At 39.1% G+C, this 12,778-nt stretch overlaps 1 protein-coding gene across 1 annotated transcript in view; it reads right to left on the reverse strand.

The window, feature by feature from the left end:
- Window positions 1-429: 429 nt before the first annotated feature.
- The window catches only part of cpne9 (copine family member IX), a 58,629-nt gene continuing 46,280 nt past the window's right edge, over window positions 430-12,778 (reverse strand). The window contains exons 11-21 of the mRNA XM_058085250.2: window positions 10,553-10,594; window positions 9,539-9,614; window positions 9,383-9,436; window positions 8,736-8,797; window positions 8,382-8,428; window positions 8,012-8,193; window positions 7,441-7,568; window positions 6,179-6,281; window positions 4,878-4,935; window positions 2,608-2,681; window positions 430-611 (exon numbers count right to left, since the gene is read on the reverse strand). Of these exons, the coding sequence (XP_057941233.2) occupies window positions 447-611; window positions 2,608-2,681; window positions 4,878-4,935; window positions 6,179-6,281; window positions 7,441-7,568; window positions 8,012-8,193; window positions 8,382-8,428; window positions 8,736-8,797; window positions 9,383-9,436; window positions 9,539-9,614; window positions 10,553-10,594 (991 nt within the window). The 3' untranslated portion in view covers window positions 430-446. The remainder of the gene's footprint in view (window positions 612-2,607; window positions 2,682-4,877; window positions 4,936-6,178; window positions 6,282-7,440; window positions 7,569-8,011; window positions 8,194-8,381; window positions 8,429-8,735; window positions 8,798-9,382; window positions 9,437-9,538; window positions 9,615-10,552; window positions 10,595-12,778) is intronic.

The raw sequence follows: 12,778 nt of genomic DNA on the forward strand, positions 1-12,778 counted from the left end.
TATATATATATATATGAGGTGTGGCTCTCGTCGTGGGCCGTGTGTAAAGTGCGTCTGTTGTGAATCAAGTCTTTGTGATGTCTTAAGAAGAGGTCGTAAAAATCCCCACGAGGCAATCATTCTCTTTATGTTCAGCAAAGAAATACACCAGTGCTTTGCTGTTTTTATAGAACTCGCTGCAAAAAAATGCCCGGCGAATATCCAGCACTATTTTTCAGAATCTGCCGCAAAAATGTTAGGAACAAATTTTCATCAAATTGACTTGACGCTCCGTGAAATAATGCCAAATTTAGACATGATCATTTATACACATGCAGAGCTTTGTTCTGGTTTAACTTGGTCAGGAGACAAGAGTGACTTCACTGGTGGATACGGTGGAGATGTTTCCAGACGGAGGATATAGGTTGTTGATAGTTTTTTTGGGGGGGGGGGAGTGGAAATGCTGGCTAAGGAAGCAGTGAGGAAGAAAGACCCGGTCGCGGTTCGATCCCTCGGCTCTTCATGAAAGACAACAGCTGGTCTGGGATCTCGGCAAGGACGTCCTTAGCCAGACGGGCCATGCTGAGGACCTGGTTTCCGGATCTGTCCACGTAGTCCCGGAACGGAACAAACTGGAGCAGCAGGGAACATAAAAAAAATAATAATTTTTCTTGTCCCTTGCTGATTTTAATACTCATTTTAGTGACACTGCATGACCACACTGCATATTATTAAGTGCTAATGTGCACATTTCTTCAGTTCATAACCTCAGTTTAATTCACGCTAGTACCAGGCTCATGGTGGGTCTCAATATGAGATCTTTTTAAAAGATCTACGACAAAAACACAAGTTTGTTCAAAGAAAAAAAAGAAGCTCTTTGTATTGTATTATATCAATCAGCACAAAGAAACATCTACTTTCTGACAACTAAGCTATAAATGTTTTGTTGTGTGTAAACAAAAAGCTTCCCACTGATGCCATGTGGGAGAACGTTTGCCCTGACATGACTGTTGAGTCCTAATGGGAACCATGTGACTCATAGTGGGAGTCACTGTTGATAGCAGGCAAAATAAACCACGCTTTGGATCAATACAAAACTAGACTGCTTAGACTGCGCAAAGATCAATTCACGGTGATGGCATTCTTATTAAAAGGTCAAAGGTAATCAGGAGTGTGCATGCTAATGTGATTAAAGAGGGTAAGTCACGTGGAAGGGTGCTGATGCTGAAACATAATGGCAATATCCAGTGGTGCCAGTCGGTGCTCTTAAGCCCCCTTAAATAATTTGAGATTTAAATAATTTGATATTTTTTATTGATTTTTTAAAAACATTTTTTATTGATTTTTTAAAACATTTTTATATATATTTTTTTACATTTTTTATTGTATTACCCCGCTTATTGGCTTGCTTATTAGCTTGCTTATTAGCTTGCTTTTACCCTATTATATGAAATTTGTCAGATTTTTTTTTTTTTAATTTCATATAATATAGTAAATTTTTATATAGTAAATTATTTTGTAAAAAAAATCTCATATAATAGGGCAAAAGGAAGCCAATAAGCAAGCCAATAAGCGGGCTAGCCTACTACTACTACTACTACTACTACTACTACTACTACTACTACTAGCCTACTACTAGTAGTAGTAATAATCTGATGTGCTTTTCCTCAGAACCTAGTGACACCCCTGTCAACATCAATACAGCAAAAATTATAAGTATCAGTAAGATCACTACACAACATGACAAACTGGGCGGTTTGAAGTATATTGTATTGGTATCACTAGCTTTTATAGTTTTTTCTTATTTGCTTCTTATTGATATGCTTGCCGAGAAGTTTTTTTTTTCCTGGTCTAAAAGCTATTTAATACAAAACAATTTAAAGAGGACCTATTATGCTTTTTCCACTTTTCTGACCTATAAATGTACTTAGAATGTTGTATTCTCGTGTTAAACCATGCCAAAAGTTTCAGATAATGAGGTTTGCGTATTTGGAAGTGAGCCCTGAAAGACGTTTGGAATGGCTCAAAACACTCAAAAGTTTCAAAAGGCGTGGTCAAACTGTCCCTTTGTGATGTCACACAGAACAGACATCCTTATATGCTTCATAGTTAGGAAGCACTTTGGGGCGTGTGACCAATCACAGCGGAGTGGGAATGTCCAGAGGCACAAATGAAAGGAAATACAGCTGGAATAGGTGCAGATTCTGGAAAATCTAAAAAGTTTTTCTGTGCGGGTTATTGTGTGTAGCTGCTCTATTGGAGTCCACAACTCAATACAAAGGGTAAAAAATGAGCATAATAGGTCCACTTTAAAGGAAATGGGTGGAGACATAGCACAGGCTCCAAGTAATGTGGTTTCAAACACATTTTTAACAAAATATACTACACTATAGTAGTCTATATATTTGTTGAAAATGAACTGATGATGTATGTATGTTTATAAACAAACACATACACACTTACAGTATATAAAAGAAGAAGAAGAATGTATGTATGAGCAACAATTGTAAAAGACTATTCAGACAATCTAGAGTCCAATTGAAGCCTCCCACCGGTGTTCACTTGTGTGTTCTATTATGCTGCTGCTAAAATCCATCCCGCTAAGTTGAATGGAATGATGATGAGTACCTGTACAATGTCTCTCTCAGCGAGGCGCCCTCTGGAGGATACTCTCACCTCATCTCCATCCAGCTCTTCCATCGCTAAAAGCGGCAAGAGACAGAAAAACACAGTGAGAGAATGACTCAATCTCGAAGCCACTGAGGGGGAAAATGAAAATTATTATTGTAATTACTGAAATGGAACGCGGCGTGAGGAGAAACATTATCTAGTGGAGCATGGATTGAACATCTTATTTTAAAAAGAAAATTCATATCTCACTCAAGTGTTGGTGCAGATATTTATATCAGGTAAGAAAATGGAGAAGCCCAGTTGTAAAATATGCAGAGCCATTCATCCTAACAATAAATCAGGTAAAATATTCCTTGAAGGGATTGTCACAGAGTCAACTGCCACACCACAACAAGCATGGCTTCCATGGATGTACCTTATATACTGGATAGAAAAGTCCCATCTGGATTCTTTGGTTACAACACAACCATTATTAGAGCCCTGTAGAAATGAAATAACAACCCTATAGTCACATTTACACTTCCATTATTCTGTGGTTACAACACAACCATTATTAGAGACCCTGTAGACATGAAATAGCAACCCTATAGTCGCCTTTACACTACCATTATTCTTTGTTAAAAACAGCCATTATTAGAGCTCTATAGACATGAAATAACAACCCTATAGTCATCTTTACACTACCATTATTCTGTGGTTACAACACAACCCATATTAGAGCCCTGTAGAAATGAAATAACAACCCTATAGTCACCTTTACACTTCCATTATTCTTTGGGTACAACACAACCATTATTAGAGCACTGTAGGCATGAAATAACAACCCTATAGTCACATTTACACTTCCACTATTCTTTAGTTACAACACAGCCACTATTAGAGCCTTGTAGACATGAAATAGCAACCCTATAGTCACCTTTACGTTTCCAGTATTCTTTGGTTACAACACAACCATTATTAGAGCCCTGTAGAAATGAAATAACAACCCTATAGTCACATTTACACTACCATTACTCTTTGGTTACAACACAGCCATTTTAGAGCACTGTAGGCATGAAATAACAACCCTATAGTCACATTTACACTTCCACTATTCTTTAGTTACAACACAGCCACTATTAGAGCCCTGTAGACATGAAATAGCAACCCTATAGTCACCTTTACGCTTCCAGTATTCTTTGGTTACAACACAACCATTATTAGAGCCCTGTAGAAATGAAATAAAAACCCTATAGTCACCTTTACACTTCCATTACTCTGTGGTTACAACACAACCATTATTAGAGCCCTGTAGAAACAAAATAACAACCCCATAGTCACATTTACACTTCCACTATTCTTTGGTTACAAAACAGGCATTATTAGAGCCCTGTAGACATGAAATAGCAACCCTATAGTTACCTTTACACTTCCATTATTCTGTGGTTACAACACAACCATTATTAGAGCCCTGTAGAAACAAAATAACAACCCTATAGTCACATTTACACTTCCACTATTCTTTGGTTACAAAACAGGCATTATTAGAGCCCTGTAGACATAAAATAGCAACCCTATAGTCACATTTACACTACCATTATTCTTTAGTAACAAACCCGGCCATTATTAGAGCCCCATAGACATGAAATAACACCCCTATAGTCACCTTTACACATTGCTCAGCTGTCATGCGTATGCTACGGAATCCCTGCAGGGGCAAAAGAGACATGCTCAATACCACAATACATGCTAGTGTCGATAATGTATGGAGAGATATTCACATGCGCTCAGATAAACCATGTGACCTTTACACGTTACCAATCTAATGCTAGTCTGGATTGCTGAGTTAAGAATAAATGAAAGGACACCCCCCATCCCACCACACCCCCAAGGATGGGGTGATGGGGTGCCTATACGCCTATACGGTCCATAGTGAGGGTCTCACATTTAACAGGCTTTTTGCAACTTGCTAACACAAGTAATGTTATTAGTTGGAAGAGAAGTCAATGAAATCACCAGAGAAATTGAACATTTTCTTCCCCTTCCCTTCAGTTATAGCCGAGAATCCATAACTAATCACAACAAGTCTGTCCGTTTCTGGACCTTTTTCCGCTCCTGCTGTTGGAGAATTGTGCAGATAGCTGTAAATAATTTGTTTCCCATGACTACATATACAATAATTCCTCGTTTATCACGGTTAATTGGTTTTAAATCTGACTATGATAAGTGAATTTACATAAGTTTCCTTTGCATATGACTTTTTTCCCTATTAAATGAAATGAACTCACCATCAAACTCTGCAGGTCCAACACCAACGATGATTATGGATAGCGGGAGTGATGCTGCCTGCACACGATAGAGGAAAGTGAAGGAACATTCATAGCAGAGATAATAGAAAGATTAATTTATTGCATCTATTTAATTTCCCTGTCTACTACTGGCCTATACATACGAAGGTCAACTGAAGGACAGTACATTTCAAGTTGACAGTGCTATGCCGTATTTGTTGATATAAAATGAAATTCTTATGCCACTCATCTCAATATGAGGTGGTAAAACCATGTGATCAATGAAAAGATGGAGCCATACAGCTGCATTGACCACAATGTATTTTTGATGAATATACATTTTTGTTGTGTTGGGCATCGTTTGAATTTAAGCGATTCCATTGATTCCGGTTTCCAAAGATTCTCAATTCCAATTCTTTTCAGAGGTAGGGTCAAGTAATTCATGAATTTCTGAATTTCGGGGCTATTTTTAACCAGTATATAAATACCAAAACATTGAACGTTCAAGAAACAATACAAGTAACTGATTTTTACAAAATATACAGTAAGAAAGAATAATACTGAACCACAGAAAACTGCTACATTCATTCATTCATTTTGTACCGCTTATCCTCACGTGGGTTGCAATGGGTGCTGGAGCCTATCCCAGCCGTCTTCAGGCAAGAGGCGTTGTCCACCCTGGACTGGTGGCCAGCCAATCACAGGGCACATACAGACAAACAACCATTCACACTAACATTCATACCTATGGACAATTTGAAGTCGCCAATTAACCTAGCATGTTTTTGGAATGTGGGAGGAAACCGGAGTACCCGGAGAAAACCCACGCATGCAAACTCTACACAGAGATGACCGAGGATGGAATCGAACCCGGGTCTCCTAGACGCTCAGCCATTTGTCCATACAAATTGTCAAACCTCAACTTCATTGTATTGTATTGTATTATTGCTTCATCGCTTCTTGTGTTATTCAAAATTGGCAATGGGGACAAAGGATCGGATAAGCTCTGCTTCTTCCTACTCCTTTTGAACGTGTGAAACTGTGAATTGTGATATGTGATGTACTATATGACCATGAAAATAAAATGACTCATGTCCTTCTGTTTATATGTTCTGACGTCAAAGCCGTTGGGGTTCATTTTCATAAAAATGAAGAAAATAAAATAATTTATAATATGCATAAGATTTGGAATAACGGTGTTTACAGGGGTAGAATTAATAGTCGCAATAAATCTGCAGCAATGAAATGTTAGGCCAACAAATGTGTTGGCAACACGCCCGTGCAAACTTGTGTTTACTCACATTGACCACGGCCTCTTTGGTTTGGACCATGTCCGATATGACTCCATCTGTGATCATCAACAGGACAAAGTACTGCGAACCATCTGTTATCTCTGATGCACAGCTGGGATGCACACAAACACACACCGGTTAGGGACCATAACAGATTAAACGGGACTACACACTACTATCTTCAGCAGTAATAAATAAGTTTTATTAATACGTTTTTGAAACTTACTGCAAGATTGTCCTTGAACCTAAATAAAACTAAAATCATGCTGCAAAAAGGACACACATCAGCAAATATAAATAGACGGTGTAGATATTGAAAGGGTGAAAGAAAATAGATTTCTGGGGATCACAATAAATGAAAATATGAGCTGGAAAACTCATATTACAAATATACAACATAAGGTGGCCAGAAATATTTCAATATTGAACAAAACAAATTTTGTTCTCAATCAGAACCAGACTCTGGTTCTACCATATCTTACTTATTGTGTGGAAATATGGGGTAATAACTATAAAAGCATTCTTCACTTGCTAAATGTACTGCAAAAAAGGTCAGTAAGGATAATTCATAATGCCGCCTACAGAGAACATACTAACTCCTTATTTCTAAAATCACAAATACTTCAACTTGCTGATATAGTTCATCTTCAAACAGCTAAAATAATGCATAAGGCTAAAAATAACCAATTCCCTAAAAATGTCATCCAATACTTCTCTACAAGAGAGGAGAAATATGATCTCAGGGAAGAACTACATTTGAAACACTTATATGCTAGGACTACGTTAAAAAGCCATAGCGTTTCAGTATGTGGAATCAAACTATGGAATGGATTGAGTAAGGAAGTCAAACAATGCACAACGATGAGCCAATTCAAGAAACAATACAAGCAGTTGATGTTTGCTAAATACAAGGATGAAGAGTCTTGAACCAGTCATGATGTGCTATATATATCACTATATTGACACTTACTATGGTACCCATTATGTCATTGGATGGTCATATCACCTCGTACTTTGGTACGTGACAAAAAATTAAATAAAAGTAAAATAAAGTAAAAAAAAAAACTTAAATTATACTAGGAAAGCAGGAAGTGAACAAATGTAACAGTTACTGATTGTAAAAGTACCAGATGGAGGGGTAGGATTTAATAAGCTTTGCTTCTTCCTACTCCTTGAATGTGATGCATTCAATTGTAATCTGATGCACGTTCAAATGAAATTAAACCATTACCATTACAAACTTGAAAAGTATCATGAGTACAAATACTGACTTGGCCACTTTGTTGATTACTGGTGCAAAGTTGGTGGGTCCGTACAACTGCACAGATCTTAGACTCTGGAAGTAGGCCTCAAGGACCCCGTCTATGCCCACGCAGTTTGGATTATCATTGTCACCACTCTGGAAAAACACACACATTAATTATAGCAGACACTGTGATGTGTATTGTGGTAAGTACTTTTAAACCACTGTAAGTACAAACACATTACATCAGAGGAATTATGCAATAAGTTACTGCGTTAAATTGAATAGAAGCATTATATTATATTGTATTGAACGCCTAATGTTTGTTGTTGGTTTACTTGTGGACCCCCTCCCGGTCCATCTCAAGATGTCCTTCATTAATAAATGTAACAGTCATTTCGGTGACAAAGTGAGAGCTGTATAGAGAGAAAGGGCGGAAGGATGCTGGTGGGATTCCCTGCTGGCATGGAGACGAGCACAACTTCTCAGCCAGCTGTTGTCTCAGCGACAACTCCTGGTCCAAACCACACCCTGATGTGTAAATTGTCTTTGTGTGTACTTTTGTGTGAGTGTGTTTGTCCACCACATGTGTTCCTTACCAGTGGGAATGCATGGGATATTTTGCCATCAGGGGGCAGCTTAGCTCCAAAACCATAGGCGGGAAAGAGCTTGTCGCTGTCATAGTCCTGGATAATCTCACCCACGGCTTTCAGGGCCATGGCGTATGCATTCATCTGGTAGGGGCTCATATAATGGAGGGAGGTGGGCTGAGATGGACTACCTGCCAGGAAGGAAGAGTGTGAAAAATATGTCAAAATAATAATATTTCTAATTATTAGCTGACTTAAACTGATTTATTTGCCAATTTTTAACAGTTATTGTCTTCCTTCGATATTTTTGTGAAGTCAGCATTAAATCTCAAATTTAATTGCAGCAGTTAATGACATTATTAAAAAAAAAGTGTCTTACCATTGGATGCTGTAAAGTCTATGGCAACAGTGAAATTCAGCTGTGTCCTGGTTGGTAATAAAAACAAAAAAAAGTCAATATGATGCATGATGATGCTTGAATGATGATGAAAAATATGAATTGTGTCACCCACTGGTTTGGGTGGAACAAATAAAACCTTCAATTAAAAAGTGACTGAACGGGTGTTTACCTAAGAGATTTAGCAGCACAAACTTTCTCAGATGTAATTTTGTTAAAGTCAATATGCATACATTTTGGAAGACAGACACACACACACACACACATATGTGGAACAACCAACATGGTGGCACTGACGTTTTACTGAGAGAGCAGGCTCATCATTATTCCACTCACCCTCCTCGGATGAAATCCACAAAGGTGTACTCGGATTCCACTTTGAAGGACAGCAGAGTTACCTTGCACACACACACACACACACATTAACAGCAAAAAGGGGTGATATATCAGCCAGCCATCAAAAAAGAAAAATGGAATACCAGGGGTGTAATGGGACATTTATTTGTAGTCAGATTTATAATACAAATACATTCATTCATTTTCTACCGCTTATCCTCACGAGGGTCGTGGGGGGTGCTGGAGCCTATCCCAGCTGTCTTTGGGTGAAAGGCAGGGTACACCTGGGACTGGTGGCCAGCCAATCACAGGGCACATACGTATAAACAAACAACCATTCACACTCACATTCATATCTATGGACAATTTGGAGTCGCCAATTAACCTAGCATGTTTTTGGAATAAAGTAAACCCACACAGAGATGGCCGAGGGTGGAATTGAACCCTGGTCTCCTAGCTGTGAGGTCTGCACGCTAACCACTCGACCGCCGTGCAGCCTAATACAATACAATATACACCAAATAGGTGTAGCAGGACCAACGGCTCCCTCGAGTCCCACATAAATGTCATTGAATGTTTTATGTAAGCAAACAATAAATACCCCCAGGAGATACCATTAACAGGACAGGTCAGGTGGATAAACTCACAGTTCCTGAATTGACATACTTCTTCTTTTTGCCCTTCTTCTTGGGATTTAAAACCTGCCAGTGAAAGTTAAATGTTATTTTAATTTGTGTCACTTTCTATAACGTGGAGTTGACATACAAATGCATTAGTGCAGTACATTCTTCTAATGGTTGTACCTCATAGACGTTGAACTGGTTCTGTCCTCGAGAAAGCTCTCTGTAGCTGGTAGTGAACTCGCCGATGAAGTCATGACTGCCGACACACATACACACAACCAGTCATTATCAGAGACGAGTCAAGTCGAGTCCATTTCCAGTTTTGAAAATATATTAATAATTAAATCATGCAAAATATGTATAATGATGAAATGTACTAATTTAATATTCGTATCCGGCAAAAATGCATTATCCGTAACGGAGACTCGTTCATAAGTATCCGTCTCATCCCATAAGTGTGTGCCATATTTTGGGCCTAAACCTGGATTGCACTTCAATGCATTTATCTTGAATGAATTTAATCTAATAATTACTGTACAACAGTTATTGCAAATGTTGATCTGAAATCAGCAGATAACACAATTAATGGGTGTGTTTAATGAATACATACACACCTCAAATTAAATCTAATTAAAACCCAACATTATACTTTCATATGACTGATGTGTTGTTGCCTGTATGGCAGACATGGTACCTGTAAAGCTGACATTTATGGTAATAAAGATAAAGAACCTAGGGCTTTTCGGACTTTCTTTGTAATGACTAACATTTTAATTATGCACCATTGGTTATTTGTAAAACAATGCTAACATAACATTAGCAATAGCAAACAACAGTAATAATATTTGAAGTTATTATTGTTAAAAATGCATATTTGCATTAATTGAAAAGCATGTCATACATTTTAAAGGTACTGTGGTATGCCGTTGGGCATAATTACATACTGTATGTACACTATATAGTGTAGTTAGATGCAAGTTTGCTCATTTATTTAACATTACTGCACAGGAAAAAACTCTTCAGTGGGTCTGTTATTGCGTACTGCGTTGTATGGCAGAGAAGTGTAAATATTCAATTATACTGTGTAAAGCGGGGGAAAAGACATACATATTTCATCAGTCACTGATAGTTTTCAATATAATATTCATACACAAGTTCTAACCCGAATTATACTTGCTCACAACACGTCTTTACCTTCCATCTCGATCCCAGTCATAGACGTCTATTTTTACAGTCCTGAAATAGAGAACATGTTATTTCTGAGTTCAACAGTGCAGTGGAGTGATTCAACAGTGTTCCTAGTCTGTCAGCAGAAAAAAAAAAAAAGTCAAATATGGATAGTAGCATACTCGCTGAATTTTAAAAATGTACTGACTGCGTCGCAAAGCGAGTACATGACTGAAAACCGCTACTACTGGCAGTGCAGAAAGAGCCGGAGCAATGCATTTTTATATCAGCAATTTCAGCATGGTGTGTTTTTTTTAAGGGGCTTTGTTTTGTTTTTGTTTAAAAAAAGAAGTGGGTACAATTTCTCTTCATATTTCTCGAACAATGAGACATCCATGCTGGACTCTGTGGATTCAAATAAAAACCATGTTGGCAGGGTGGTGATGACTTATTACAAAAATGTGAAAACTGAAAGCGCTGCACGTATGAACAAGACAGAATAAAGGCTGGAGCAGACAGCCACAGATGGTCCTAAAAAGGCAGACCGTGGCAGACTCCAGGACAGAAACAATGGAACTCAACGGGTAGAATGGCCGATAGAAGGCAAGGAGCCAATTCTGAAATTAATACGGTGGAGCAGTGGAGTTGATCTCGGATGAGAGTACAATAAAATATTAAATGGATTTTTAGGCCCATTTAGGCTCATTTGTGATTGGATGGTTACTGATTGGAGGGTGGGGCGATCCAGCATCCAGCACGGCCACGGAGATGAGCGATGAGTGGAGATGTCTTGTGTTTTGTGTGGCCGAGTTTTCACTTCTAAAATGGTGTTTTTGGGTGGGGGTGGGGGGCACAAGCCATTTATTTAGGGGGGTGTTTTGTCATGAAATTGTCACTTTAGCTACGTTTACATGAGGAGTTTTTCTCTTTCCGAATGGAATCTTTCCGAATGACCTTTCCGAAAACAATGTACATGGAAAGGAATATTCCAATCTCTTGTCTACATGCGCCGCTATAATCCGCCAATAAAAAACAGAAGAAGAAAAACACCACAAAGAAGAACGCAGTCTGACAACTTTCCATTTGAGCGGGTACAAGATACCTCAATCGGATTGGGGAAAGGAATATTCCACCCCTGTGAATCCCATTATATATTCATCCGGATTGGCACTTTTCATTCGGAATGAGGTGTATACAAAGGTTACATTCTTTCCGTTTGAGCAAATAACCCGAATGGAATTGGAATATTTGGGTCCATGTATACATGGCTTGTGCCAAACACCTACCCTAGTGCACCACCATGCCCAGTCTACCAAATTACCAGGGTGCGCCACCTTGTGCTGCGCCACGGAATTAGAACCCATAGAGAATCCTGATATCTCATTAGCACATCAAAAGTACTATATTCCACCGGGAATATCACCCTGAAAATCAGCTTCCTGAGTTATTATAAAACAGTAGTGAGATAGCTGCACCCTGTTTTTGTAGCAAATGGTGAAACATTTGCATCATCTCCTACTGACGCTGAAGAACATCTGAGGTTGTATTCATTCTTCTCCTGTGTGGTTTGCTTTAAAGGAAGTCTGGTATCTATGCGCTTCTTGCATGGTTTGGTGGACAAGTGGAAGTGAGGATTCATTCATTCATTTTCTATCGCTTATCCTCACGAGGCTCGCGGGGGGTGCTGGAGCCTATCCCAGCTGTCTTTTGGGCGAGAGACGGGTTACACCCTGGTAGCCAGCCAATCACAGGGCGCGTATAGACATATAGAAATTGAACCCTGGTCTCCTAGCTGTGAGGTCTGCATGCTAACCACTCGACCGCCGTGCAGCCTAGTACAATACATTCATTCATTCATTCATTTTCTACCTCTTTTCCTCACGAGGGTCGCGGGGGGTGCTGGAGCCTATCCCAGCTGTCTTCGGGCGAGAGGCGGCGCCAGCCAATCACAGGGCACATATAGACAAACAACCATTCACACTCACATTCATACCTATGGACAATTTGGAGTCGCCAATTAACCTAGCATGTTTTTGGAATGTGGGAGGAAACCGGAGTACCCGGCATGGGGAGAACATGTAAACTCCACACAGAGATGGCCGAGGGTGGAATTGAACCCATGTTTCCTAGCTGTGAGGTCTTCGACCACTCGACCACCGTGCAGCCGTAACTGAGGATATCCAAACCAAAAAGTGAGTATGCATAACATACAAATATGTATCACACGCTGTTTTTTGGGACAATGGCGCTCTT

Source organism: Doryrhamphus excisus, linkage group LG17 (assembly GCF_037039965.1).
Source record: "Doryrhamphus excisus strain RoL-2023G ecotype Guam linkage group LG17, RoL_Dexc_Guam_v1.1, whole genome shotgun sequence".
Taxonomy (NCBI): domain Eukaryota; kingdom Metazoa; phylum Chordata; class Actinopteri; order Syngnathiformes; family Syngnathidae; genus Doryrhamphus; species Doryrhamphus excisus.